Consider the following 14,434-nt stretch of genomic DNA (forward strand, 5'->3'; position numbering starts at 1 on the left):
AGATATTTATACTTATGTAATTTTTCTTCTTTTGAAATAAATGATTGGAATATGAATAATTAGCGTTCTGGTTTAATAATAATTGAGTTTATTTACTTCTACTGTAAATCAATGGTAAAAAGTAAATATCCCAGACCCTTCGGCGTTGAGGTATTACAATGTATCTAAGGAATGTAAGAAGCAGTGGTAAAGCCTAATTGAGCAATTGTTGAAAAATTGAACTTGTGAAAGTTGTTCCACATTGAAAAATTAAGTGGAAGATGTGCGACTTATATTCATAGATGGATTCAAGACCTAATAACTTAATCTTTTGAGTCAAATTGATGCTTAATTATGTATTTCAAGCTTGCATGAAAACTTCCAATGCTAATATTGTGGGTCAATTAAAAGTAATCCTACCTATTATAGGCAATACTAACATTGCAATATTTGTCAACATAACCTAGATGGCCACACACAAACACCGTATTAAGATTCATGGGGGGAGGCCCGTGTTATATGACTAATGAGAGACAAATGCATAGGTTCGAGTGGAATCAAAGAGCAAATATTATGACAATAAAAGAAAAAGTATACAATATTTTTAAATATCTTATTTGTCTATTTCAAAGCCTATGGTATCTAATTAGAAATATATGATTTACAAAACAAAGCAAACATAAGAAAATCTTTGCAAACCTTAGCTTTCTAGGTTAATTGAGGCTCCTAGGAGCTTGGAGATTTTGAGGCTTTTTTTTTTTTTTTGTTAAAGAAAAGAAATTTAGTGTCAAATATCATCTATACTTTCAAAGAACTATTACATTGCCTTAAATTAAATCTTTAATTTTAGACAAATTGAATTTGCCAAGAATTTTTAGGCATTGCTTTGTGAGAAAATGAAAAGAAAATGATCCTACCCTCTTAAAAATGTTGAAACCTCCAAATTTTTTTTTTTTTAATAGTTGAGATGGCAAAATAAAAATAAATAAACAAATAAATAAATAAAGAAGGCTTCATTAAACTCAACCTAATAAAATTCAAAAGATCCTACTTTCTTTTCTTATCTTCTAGTCTCTAATCAACCAAACATAATTAGAGAGAATTTGTATTCTAAAGATAAAGCTAATATAATGCAAAACAACTTGATAATAGAAAGCACATTTTGGGTTTCATTTTGTGAAACATAATTAGGGTTCCTTGCTATTGTTTGGTTCGACCTATTTTTCTCGCAAACAATTGACTAGTGATTTTAGTTGAGAGAGGAAATCCAACTTTTGAGTTAGTGTTGATAGTATCTATTTATTAGGAGAGGAGAATGAGAGCAGATATGAGTAGACCTAGAAAGAGGATCTGCTTGACAAAGAGAATAGAAGTGGAGATGAGTTATAAACCTAAAATGAGCTCTTGAGCGCTTGTAGAGAAGCATGACTGGAGTTTGGGAGAGAAGGGAGCTATTAAGAGAGAAGGAGGGAAAATGGGCATAGGCCAAACTTGTCATCTATTGGGCTGTTCCATATATAGGACTATAATAAGGTAATTTATAAAAGAATTTTTTTTTTTGAAAAAAGAAGAGAAGGAGTGAAACAAAAATTTGAATTGAAACATAATGAAATCAACAAATTTTATTCTATTTCCCTCGAATCCATTTCATTTTTATGTACCAAACATTTAGTAACGTGGAACGTCCATTCCTTTGATTAATGGGGAATAAGTGTTCCTTCAATATTATATTATGTAATCAAATAGCGTAAAGAAATTGATAATGAAATCACTATTTCATTTTAACATCCATTCATCATCAATTTATATGAACTAATATATGTCATAAAAATTTTATAATATCTAACCGTTTATAGTAGTTTAGGGATATACATGTATTTTTACTAAAAACATTTTAAGAATTTGGGTCATTTTAAAAGTATGTACGATCAAGATAGACTTCTGCGCTTGTACAAATAACCTGCTGATAACATTTTGTTCTTTGAAAAATTTGTTAGGACTATTAATTCAGCAAATATGTGGTTATTTTATTTTGCTCAAATACTAACAAGTGTATTTTCAGTTCCATATTTTTTGACCAACTGTAAAAACGAAAAAGAAAAAATCAACTAATATATGTGAGCCCAATGTTTACGAGTCACTTACAGTCCTAGAGCTGGCGTGCTGTCTACTCACAATTTTCTCTTTCTTTCTTCTATAATTCTTCCGCTGGTATTCGTCTTTCCAAAGGAGGGATCCTCATGAATCCTTTTTCAGCTGCTGGTCCTGTTCTTCTATCTCTGCCTCTTCCTTCCTCCTCCAGTCCTCCTCCTCGCTTGCTTGCTTGCTAGCTTCTTTTAATCTCGAATCAATGGGGAGAAATTAAGAACAAAGATTGAACTTGATTGTGGGTCACTGTGTCTGCCACAGGGAAAAAAAAAAAATTCTAGGAAACAGCAAATCTGAAAGTTAGTGCGCGAATTCTGTAATCGCCTCCTCTCTCTCGGATTAACTGTCTTAGTTTAGGGGAGCCCAACGGCCGCCTGCATCCAAGTTGATGTCAAGTTGATGTCTAATGGCAGCAAGAGTCTTTTCGAAACTGAAAATCCCTATTTTCACTTCAACACTCCTGATTAGAGTACCCACTAAAGGGCCTTCAGCGAATGTAATATCCAAAGTTCCTGCTCTGGACTTCGACTCACATAAACCCTTCAATGGGTTTAGGGATTACCATGACGGAAGGCCGAGAGGATCCCTTTGGAGAGGGAAGAAGCTGATAGGCAAAGAAGCTCTTTTTGTGATTTTGGGATTGAAGAGATTTAAGGATGATGAAGAGAGGCTCAACAAGTTCATCAAGACTCATGTGTTGAGGCTTTTGAAGATGGATCTGGTTGCTGTTGTCCTCGAGCTAGAGCGCCAGCAGGAGGTCGCTTTGGCTGTCAAGGTTTTTTTGCCATTTCATACCTCAATCTTCTGTTTTGTTGATTATTCTCTCTCTCTCTCTCTCTCTCTCTCTCTCTCTCTCTCTCTCTCTCTCTCTCTCTCGTTATTTGAACTGTAAATCTGGTTATGAGTTTTTGAGCAAGGTGAGTCCTTGAAATGGTGTGAGAAGCTGCATTGCTGCATAACAATATACTTGTGTTAGTGTTGGCTATTCTGCACGTCGAAATGATGGATCTTTGTCCATTCTTTTAATTTAAACACGCCCCCCATTTTAATTCTTTTTTGGACTATGAGAAATAAGTTGGACAGGGCTTATGGTATGCAAATTACGTGAGGGAAATCGCTTACCAGTATCATGCATTCCCACCAACAATAATGCACTGCACTGTCAATAGCGTTAACTTCACATCACAATAAATAAGCCTTAGTGTTGCGTATCAGTTTTAGAAAATAATTTGTAAACTGCAGAAGTGCTGATGCTTAACAAATAGATTAGTTTGATTACTCTTCATTTTCTTGTTCTTCCAAACTGACAATTTTGTTAGGATGAAATTCGTAGAGCAAGTTTTTTTAGATGGAGTTCTAAATTGATAAGGAGTGTTTAGTGTCATGTTTCAAAAGCACATACATGAAATCCCCAAAAAATCAAGAAATGGAGATGGAAGAAATGTGGAGAATTGGTTGTTTATGTTCTTTTGGAACACAAAATGATATATATATATATATATATATATATCTATGTATGTATGTATGTATGTATATATATATTTTTAAGATCAGAAAAATTAGAAGGGGAGCCTTGACGCAATGAGAGAGTTGTCACTATGTGACTTGGAGGTCACGAATTTGAGATGTAGAATAGCCTCTTGCAAAAATGTAAGGTAAGACTGCATAAATATAGATCCATTGTGGTCCTCCCTTTCCCCAGACCTTGCATATGCAGGAGTTTTGTGCAGTGGATTGCCCCTTTTAAAAATTTTCATCAAATATAAATGACAAAAATAAAATTTGTGGGAACAAAACATCCTTCAGGGGTCCACTAGAAACGATTGTAAAAGTGGTGGTCTCAAATCCCATTGGAGATAAAAAAAATTGAAATCCCCCACAAAATCCACAAAGAGTGTGCCCAGAAAGAAGTGAGGATGACAATTCTATCCCATAACAAGTGGAAAGATGTTGTTTTGACATTGAAAATCCTTGCATTTGTCTTGAGCGAAAAAAGTTCAAAGAATAGCATGCAGTGCACAAGTGCATAAGACCATTCTTTTTTTTATTTTTATTTTTTTTATTTTTTAACTTTTAACGTTTCCCAAAACACCTAGGCCTCATGAATAAGATGTGGTCCACATTTTGTGATACTATCCACGTTTCAAAAAAAAAAAATTTAAAAATAAAAAAATGGTGAAATGATCCAAAGTTGGCTTGCCATCCAACAATGTAGAAAGAGATGTGCGTTAGTTTATTAGACTCTGGAGACACGTCGTGCAAATATCTAGTCTCCTTAAAATGACTCATTTGTAGTAATCCTGTTAAGAGTCAAAATCCAGATGCATGCCTTGATCTCTTAAGGAAAAGGACAACATGTTGAATTTCTCAATAAGTAAAGGAAGAAAGACTGAAGAAAAAAACTTGATGAATTCTCTAACAAAATCCTTGAATCACTCCTCATTTGGGGAACAAAAGAATCCAAAAATGCCCAGCAAAGTGGTAGGCTCATAGACGTCTCTTTCATTAAGACTCCTAAAGAAGTGAAAATACTTGGAAAGGGCGACTCCTTTTGAAGAATAGAAGTATTGACTGGAGGCAGTGGGAATAGATGATAATCTAAAAAGGCAAGGCTCCAAAACCTCTAATGAAAACTCTCTCACCCAAAGATCCTCCCAAAACCAAAATTGTTTTACAATATCCACCTTGAACTATGTAAGAGAAAAGAACAAATGAACCACGTGTGAAAAACAAACTTCTTGAAGCTCACATGTGAAAAGATTGCCACTCTCACTAGCATTCTGCCACTCTCTTTAGTATCCTAACCATTTCAATGAACTCCATACTTTTTATAACATTGTGCCATAGGGAATTAGCCTCTAAGGGGAACCTCCATAACCGTTTCCTGACTAACGACATGTTCTTGGATACCAAATTACCAAGCCCTAAACACCCTTTGACTTAGGTCTCCTAACCTCCTACTCATTTCAATGAACTCCATACTTCTTATAACATTGTGCGGAATTAGGCTCAAATGGGAACCTCCATAACCGTTTCCCAACTAGAGAGAATTCTTGGATACCAAATTACCAAGCGCCCTAAACACCCTTTGAATTAGGTCTCCTAACCACATCCCAGCCAACAAGATGTTCCCTTTTATCATCCCATGTACTATACCATAAGAAATCTCTCATAAGCCTCTCAAAAATCTCTGCAACACTCAAGAAAATCTAAAAAGAGATATAAATAAATGGTGAAATTGGAAAGAAAAGCACTAATGAGAGTAGTATAACACAAACCCCTAAGGACAAGTACACCCTCTTCCAGTGGCTGGAAAGTGGTAAGAGGTTCGCTTTTAACTTGAGCTTCTGCAAATGGACCAAGCTAACCGCTCCTAGATCAAATGAATCTCCTTCATGCTCCTTGTCAGGCTGTACCAGTTTTTCGTAGAAGAACCAAAACATGTTCAACGTGGTGGTACTAAAGCGGATGTTCATGAGAAACATCAACAAACATCCTATGCAGGGATTGTTAATGGGCACTAGGGATTGGTTTGGTGTTTCAAGAAGGTTAAGGCAAGGAGATCCTTTATCCCCTTTCTTGTTGACTCTGGTTGTAGATGTTCTTAGTAGGATGATTTCTCATGCCCAGGACCTGGGGGTTATAAGTGGTTTGTCTTAGTTTACAGGAGGGTTGGAGTGGAGGTGTCTCATTATCAGTTTGCTGATAGTACGATATTGTTCCTTGAGAATAATGGTGTGAAATTTCAGAAGGTTCTAACTTTTCTTAGAATCTTTGAGAAAATCTCAGGACTGAAGATAAATCTATGTAAGAGTGGTATAGTTGGTGTTAATTTGAGTAGTAGGGTCCGCAGGGAGCTTGATATTTTTAGATCTTAGCAGTTAGTGAGTTTTTGGCTTGGCCTTTGTCTCATATTGGTCTTCCTTTTGGGGGTAACCCTTAATAGGGAAATGGTTATGGAAGTTTCCCTTAGAATCTAATGCGCTATGGCGTAAGGTAATAAAGAGTAAATACAGAATACATAAGACTAGATGGGAAATGAAGTGGTAATTCTACTCATGTGAGTCCTTGGAAGTATGTTTCCAGGTTGCTAGTCCTAGAGGACATTTGGGTTGGTGAGTCTTCGTTGGAGTTGTTGGTGCCGTGTTTGTTTAGGCTTTCCATTGTTCCCAATGCACCAATTTCAGCTTTTTATTCTGAGGGGGTCTTTCTTTCTTGGGATTTTCATTTCTTTAGAAGTCTCATCGAAAGAGAGGTTGGTGGGTTAACTTTTTGCTAGGTGTGGTGGATTCTTTCTTGCCAAATTCGTGGGAGGCGGTGGGGTGGGGAGCGTACAAGGCTTTGGATGGGGACGCTTCAGGGTATTTCTCTTCAAATTTTACTTTCCCAATCTCATATCCACAAATCCTAGCGCTTTCCTCTTACATTAAGCTGTTTGGAAAGCAAAGATTCCTTTTTAAACCCAGGCCTTCATTTGGACCTTAATTCTTAACAAGATCAACACAGATGATGTGCTACAAATAAGGAAGCATCAAAAAGCCCTTATTCTAGATAGTTGAATGCTGTGCAATGAGTCTAATGAGACTATTAATCATTTGCTCATTCATTATAAGGTAGCAAGATGCATGTGGAACAATTTGTTTTCATAGTCTGGTGAGGTTTGGGTGGCTCCAGCTACAATTCAGGATTTTTTGAAGGTGAAGTTTTAGGGTTTCAGGAAGGAGGAGAGAGAAAGGATAATTTGTACTGCACTCTTTTTGCAATCTTGTGGTTGCTTTGGCTGGAAAGGAATGCTGTAGTTTTTAAAAATCGGAAGACTTCTCCAAGATTGCTTTGGGAGAAAGTTATTTTTCTTGCATGTTGCATCTGTTTGGGCTCATTCTTTTAGGGATTTTTGGGGGTCTTTGCTGTCTGATCTTCAAAGGGATTGAAAGACAGCTATGATGCAATTTGTTTTATATATATATATATATATTTTCTTTTGCACTTTTTATTGGGGGATTTCTTATCCTCATTTCATTGTAATTATGTTTCTTTTTAATAGACTTGTTTTATTATCTGAATAAAAAATTTGAGGCATTTAGAAATTAGCCTGCCACAACTTAAGGCATTTGGAGTTTGGTCCTGTTCACTCAGCCGGCCCACCCAATACCTTTACTGTCTAATATTTGGCCCAAGTCCAACATAATCATTGTTAGAATACCACGTTGCCTAAAAGCTTAAGCTGTTAGGTTGTAGGCCAACAATGTATATCAAGCTTTAACACTTCTCCCCACGTGCAGCCCTACAGCACATGGAGAGATGAACAAACGATAAATGCCCATTACAGGGAATACAATTATTTTTTGAACACCACACAATAAATGCAGGCAAGAAGACTAGAACCCAGTACCTCTTGGTAAGAAGCTCTTGTACCATGTTAAAATACCACTTTATCTAAAAGCTTAAGCTATTAGGTTATGGGCCAACAATGTATATCAAGCTTTAACAATCATCAAACATCCTGGACCAGTCCACCCCATCTTCAATGCACTTCCATCTCCCAATGAAACTCTAGCCTCCTCTGGCATCATTGCTGCTGACAGTGGTCAAGGTTGTTCCTGTGACTGTTGCTGCTGCGTCTGCTGCTTTGTCTGCAACGTACAACCACATTTTTTGCAAATCTCATTCTTCTCCATAGTCAATACCTGGCTCCATGAATAGATGCCTTGCTGTAAACCTTTTCTGGTTTCTTTACTACCATTATTAAAAACCCTAGCCAATGCACATAATTCCATTTCAAACTCTTGTGAGACATTCCCTTTTGATTCACTAGGAATGAACGATGAAATTCTTTGTCCTTTGCATCCCAACCATAGCTTCAAGAATTTCCCAAGTGTTGTTGGTCAAGTCACCCACCAATATCTCACACTATTGACTCTTGACACTTCAAAAACTCTTGCCCGACTTGCCAAACCTGACACCAATCCCTCTGAAAACCGCTTTGCTGTCATCAAAGAAAGTCTAATCCACCCGTTGCATTTTGGATTACATTTGAGAACAAACAAAAAATCACCCTTGCCTACTTTATAGAGTCTAAGATTGAAGGTTTAATCCCATCCTTTCATTGTGTGCAGTATCCATAGTTTTTTCATGTGTTTTCTTGCTTTGATCCCTCATCAAGAGTTAAAGTTTTTATGTCTAAAAAGAAAAGTATGCCCTCTTTCACCCCTCAATCTTCCACTCAACTCTCTTAACCACTGGATCCCAACAAGCAATGGAAGTAGGGTCATCCCCTAAAGGAAAAACTAGGAGATATAGGCCAAGCCAAAGAAATACAACCAGCTAAAGCCATGAACCTTTCTAAGTCACCATAATTCATGTTTGTACCTCCCACTCCACTCTTGGACATGTTGATCTTCAATTCCAAAATCTTCTAAATTTTTTTTGTTAAAATCTTGTAAAGATTAGTAGGTTGATAGACCTAGAGTCTCTCCTTGGGAATGAGGACTATAAAGGAAGAATCCACACTATTTTCCACCATCCTATTACAATGAAATTCATAAAAAAAAATCATAATATTTCTCTCGAATGACCTCCCAAATATCCTGGAAAAAAGGAATCATAAATCCATCAGGTTCTAGAGGCTAGAGCTTTATCCCTATCCATCTCAAGCACCACCCCATTAACTTCTATAACATCGAAAGGCCTTTGTGACCAAAGAGCTTTGTCCCCCCAGGGAGACTCCAATTAAGTCCCTCTTTCATCAATCTTTGCTCACAGTCCTGTGTGTGTGTGTCTATAAAGTGTGTAATCAGCAATCACCTCTTCAGCTTGTGATCTCTGACAAAACAACCTGAATCTGGCTCCAACTCTTTAATACTTCTTCTCCTCCACTCCTATTGGCCACCTTATGAACAGTCTAGAGTTATAATCCTCCTCCCTCACCCATTTTATCCTTGACTTTGTTGTAAACTAATATGCTCTCACAAAAGAATTACCTCCAAATCATTACTAAGATGAACTCTTCTTGCTCTTATCCTTTTCATCCAATAACTTGCCGCTAAGAAGAATTCACTTTTTTGCTCTTTTATCTTACCAAAAACCTCTTCTTCCACAATTTAAACTTCACTTTTTCCCTGACTTGAAACCCTTTACCCTTGAAATTGACCTTCTCTCCACCAAACCTTAAGACTCTCAAATTGGTGCGGTAACTATATATTCCCTAATCTAAATGGGTAGGGACCCGATTGAACAAGATTGGAATATAAATTTCCAGGCAAGGGTGAGAAATAGGCCTTACTAAAACCTACTGAACGACATAAAAAAAAACATCTTCCCAGGCATTGTTAAACAAAAAATTATCATTATGAGAACTTGTGTCAAGTGAAATGACCATTGGTCAAGGGAGCATCCCTAAGCCCACAATCATGAATGAAGAAATCAAACTTGCTCATACTACTCGTCATCGTAGTCCTTCCCAACCTATATTTACTATTTAGAATTCTGAATAGCATTGAAGTCCCTAATAAGACTAAGTGGGCCTGTGGACTGACGTGAGCCGCCACTCCCCAAAAATTCTCACCTCTAACAACACCGACAGAGAAAAATACTAACAAGACAATCTCTAAGTGAAGCTGCTGTGTATCCCCGCACAACGACTTGGCCTCCAGATGCTGCTATAGAAGGGAGAGACCCCCAATCTTTAATCCTAGAATTCCATATGCTCCTAAGTAAAAAAACACTACTTCTAAATTAGATTCTTGCAAAAATGGAATAACAGGACTAACCTATTGACAACTACTTTAATCAATCTCCGTTTGTTACCACCACCTAACCCCTGCATGTTCCAAGAAAGAGCCTGCTTTAACCCCACTAATGGCACCCAAACTCCTTCCTCTTTTGTTGTAGTTAATGGAAGAAGCAAGCCTAACCAACTTCTTGCTCAATTTTTCTTCCCCAAGACCTTCTTTTCTAAGCTGAACTGCTTACCCACTATGATTCGCCAGACTAAGACCTAAATCATATAGAAGGTTTTAAGCGGCCTGGTTATCCCTCTCTTCCCCTAGAAGATCAACAGTTTGGAAGTACCCCTTGGCAACAGACCCCAGTAGCACACCTGTCACTCGAAACTTGCATGGGGTCATAGCATTGGGAGAGGAAGTATGCCTGCTGAAGTTGCAGTATTTTTCTGTTGAGCCCCTAGCTGATATTTCCAAGGTTCCTGTTCAAAGAACTTTGAGGGGATTCAGGAACAGTAGAATGATCCATAGAATTTGGAAGGCTGCAATTGGACCCCAAATGATTTTAGCGAAGTCCTAGGATCCACACTTCACTTGTAGCCTTACCTCTCTGTGCATGATTAATGCAACATTTGCTAGATATTGGAGCCTCTTAGATTCAACTCTCCATTGTCCTCACCTGTCCTGACTGCCTCTCAGATGTCAGAATTCCCAACATCCAATTGTGCCTTGTCTGTGTTATTTGCTGCTCCTCCTGACCTCTGGAACTGTTGTAGCAATAAATCATCCTCTCAAGGTCATAAGAGGAGTGAATCATCCTCCTCATCTTCAAGGCTGGTAGATAGCTTTTCAAACCTACTTGGCGGTAACGTGTTTTCCCCTTTGTTCTGTGTTGCTGGTTCCCTTACAGGCATCTTCTGGTTCACTCATTCATACACCTCTGATAGCCTTTGACAATGAAAATATGGAAAAATTCTGTCTGTTTAAAATTTCAGCCATTTTCATAGAAATATTTTTTAATTGTTTAAAAAATGCATATATAAACTTGTTCTCCCTGTCATTTTTAAAAAAATTCTAGAATGTGTAAGTGGTTTAGATTGGAATTAAATGCACCCCTTTTAACCTTTTGAAGTGTTATTGCATGGGGAAGATGGTAATGCTTCGTCAATGTGTCTTGGGTTTTAATACGACCTTTCAGATTATGTTTATTGTTATTTCCATTCAAGCATCATGTTACCCCCTGGTACATTCTTCTTCCTACCTTTATGCGAATGCTGGAGGAATGCCAGCCTTATGTCAAATGCTTAAGGGACACACATTTGTTTGGCCAGCTTATGAAACCACAATATTCAATTTAATTCATTGCAAAATACCATGAAGAAGAAAAGACATGGGCTTAGGCCTTAGTTTTTTAACCATTGAATTTTAGGGGCCTTTTGTTTGATCTGAATAACTTCTAAATAGAGGCTGTGCTTTGTTGGTTTGAGAATCAGTGAATTTGGTGGAGCCTTTTAATGGTTCTTTTCTTTCACTGACCTAATAACATGCTTCTATTACTTATCCGGTCAGAGGCTCTCATTAAGAGTCATCTGATGGGAACATCCCCTCATCTAGACATGCCTCTTGTCCCTATCCCTCCTTTCTTGTACATGCTCCAAGGATTGAAGGGGCAAGTTCGTAGATTTGTGGACAAGGGCCTCATCTTGTGATTATGTGCTGCCCTTGATAGTTTGGACTGTATCATTGAGCATGCCTGAATGGCTGAGTTGATCACTGGCAATTGGGTCTGTAATTTTTTTCCCTGCAAGTTCTGATTGTGATTTTGATCTGCAATTTTTTCGTAATTTTTCCATTACAGTTTACAAATTTTGATGTAAAATTGGATGTTTTGTATTGTGATCTGGAATATTTTCTGTAAATTGTGGTTGCTTCTCCAATTGAGTTTCCTTTATAGGTGATTAGGAGTAGGAGGTTTAAGGGCACAAAAGACTCTGGTTGCTGGCGCTCATGCTACAACATTTTTTTCCCTGTGATGCATATATCTTTCCTGTATATTTTTTTTCTATGACTACTATTTGTGATAGAAGAATGGGCTTTTGTAATGCAAAAAATTTCTACTATTACCTATGAATTTGGATAATTTTCACATTTTCTTGGATTTCTCTGTATCTTTTGGGTCTTCAAAAAAGAAAAAAATTCACAATATTGAAAGGGTTAAAATGGTAAAAATTTGGTTATTCAGACGTTTGAGAAGACCAATTGTCAAACAACATAAATTGATCAGTGTTCAGTGGTTTAAATTTTCTTTGAATCTGGTCACTAATTAAGAACATGAATCACTTAATTTTACCAAAAGATCCCTTAAACATTTTTTTTTTTGGGGCCAAATTGCCTAGTGTTTTGCTTGGTTATTTAGCTTGATTATTGCATTTATTCTTAAGTAGTTGTTGAATTCTGTTTAACTTGATTTAAACCTTTTTTTTTTTTCCTTTTTTTGCTTGGTACTTGAAAATTGAATTTGCAGATTTTTAGGGTGCTTCGAAAGCAGGACTGGTACCAGCCTGATGTTTATTTGTACAAGGACCTAATTATTGCACTAGCCAAATGTAAAAGGATGGATGACGTAATGCAGTTGTGGGAAAGTATGAGAAATGAGGAACTCTTTCCTGACTCTCAAACTTATACTGAAGTTATTCGAGGCTTCTTGAGGGATGGGTCTCCTGCTGATGCTATGAATATTTATGAGGACATGAAGAACTCTCCGGACCCACCAGAGCAGTTACCATTCAGGATTCTGTTAAAAGGACTACTGCCACATCCTCTTTTGAGAAATAGAGTGAAGCAAGATTTTGAGGAGCTCTTTCCTGATGGGCATGTTTATGATCCTCCGGAAGAGATATTTGGCTTACGCTGAGGTTTGCCTTTTGTATTGTTTCTTTTATTCTTTTCCCAATTGATTTCTTTACTACTTGCAATAGTTCTTGATTCAGGCAGAGATTCTTATGAACATATTTTTGGATAATAAAAGAAGATACATTAAGAGAGGAAATAGAGATTACAAACTAGGAGAGGTCAAGCAATTCTCATGAAATAAAAACTAGAAAATAAAAACAAGGAAAAAGCCTAAGAAATTAAAGAAGAAAACCCCTCTTTAAACCCTTTCCATCATAATTCACAAAGTACATCAAATGTGCTAATTCGCGCTGACCCTTCTTTGACTTTCTTTTACTTCCATCCAAACGAAATTTGTTACCTTTAGGAGCAGATAGCTACAAGCCATGTTATTCATCAATTATTGAGCTTCTAAATCTTTCCCGTTGACCTCATCTACAGGAGTGGGCAATATCCAATCCATGCAAACTGTTGCTCTTTACCCATTCCATCCTACTCAAATATAGAAATACCTACTAAACTTTCCATTGAAGATGTTGGCACTAATGGTAAATCCCCAAGTAAATCAGATGATTCAGTTGCGTAGCCACATTGTTGATTGTTCCCAAATCTCATCTTCAAGCAAATCACCGCAAAATGCAAACTAACATAATCCCTGTCATTATCTGACAAGTCACCCCATTTTTGCTTATATTTACCCTTACTAATCCTCTCATCTATATCACCCTTATGAATACTCAGAGATTCGCCAATGCACAGATTTCCTTCACAATTTCTTCTTAAAATTTTCATTTATCCCATTAGAATTACTTTGCTTGTCCATCCTGTGTGGAGAAACCTTATGTTTGGTTCACGGAATTCCTAGGAATAGGATGGAACACAATAAAAATATAATGAAAGTTGTATAGGAATACAATAATTCAAAAAAAATTCATGCAAACTTGCAAAGTTTATGTTATTCTTTCCTATTGATGGTTATCTTAGTCATTTAGCCTTGTTAGTGTGTTAGTGTTATGTTAGTAAGTGAGAGTTAGCAAGGATATTATGGTCATTGGCATGTGCTTTGACATATATTATAAATAGAGGGAGAGACTTATCATTTTGATTTGGTCTTCCATTTTATCCATTATTCAACATGGTACCAAAGCATGATTTTGAGACCTAAACCCTAATTGTCGCAGATACCATCAAAACCAAAGTCTAAAACCCTAAATCTGCTGCATGTCTACCATCATAGAAGAATTTCCAGCAACAACATAGCCCTGAAAAACAGCCAGTACCTGTTGGAAGCTAGAGCAGTCAACTGGACATTTCCTAGGCGACACTGCTAGTTCAGGAACACAAAATCCACTATAGATTTTGCAAAAGCAACACCATAGTCACCCATAGACACTGCTGATATGCTCCCCACTGAAATCTCATCTCTAGACTATCCCCCATGCGCTCTCATGCAGTGGTCGAAGGTTCCTAGGGCCGACCCCACGCGTTGGCTTGGAAAGCCAATTTCAAGCATGTTTCAGCGAAGCTTGTTCAGGGCATTATGCTTGCCTTTGATTGCTTGTCTTGTATGCATGAGATGGGTTATCATCATGTAAATACTAGTATACGCTTATTTCTTAAGGGTATTTTTGTCCTAGTGTAAAAAATGGGTGTATGACTCCTTGGACAATTTGGTGTTTTCTAGTGCTAGATCT

The 14,434-nt window shown here is 37.1% G+C and overlaps 1 protein-coding gene across 3 annotated transcripts in view; it reads left to right on the top strand.

Moving 5' to 3' along the window:
- Positions 1–2,118: 2,118 nt before the first annotated feature.
- LOC131151780 (protein THYLAKOID ASSEMBLY 8-like, chloroplastic) overlaps positions 2,119–14,434 on the top strand; it is a 45,006-nt gene continuing 32,690 nt past the window's right edge. For all 3 annotated transcript variants that reach the window (XR_009135764.1, XR_009135765.1, XM_058103196.1), the window contains exons 1-2: positions 2,119–2,902; positions 12,373–12,763. Coding sequence is in view for 1 of the 3 variants with exons in the window: in XM_058103196.1 (XP_057959179.1) it covers positions 2,534–2,902; positions 12,373–12,762 (759 nt within the window). In the remaining 2 variants the exon portion in view is untranslated. The remainder of the gene's footprint in view (positions 2,903–12,372; positions 12,764–14,434) is intronic.

This window comes from Malania oleifera, chromosome 3, assembly GCF_029873635.1.
Source record: "Malania oleifera isolate guangnan ecotype guangnan chromosome 3, ASM2987363v1, whole genome shotgun sequence".
Taxonomy (NCBI): domain Eukaryota; kingdom Viridiplantae; phylum Streptophyta; class Magnoliopsida; order Santalales; family Ximeniaceae; genus Malania; species Malania oleifera.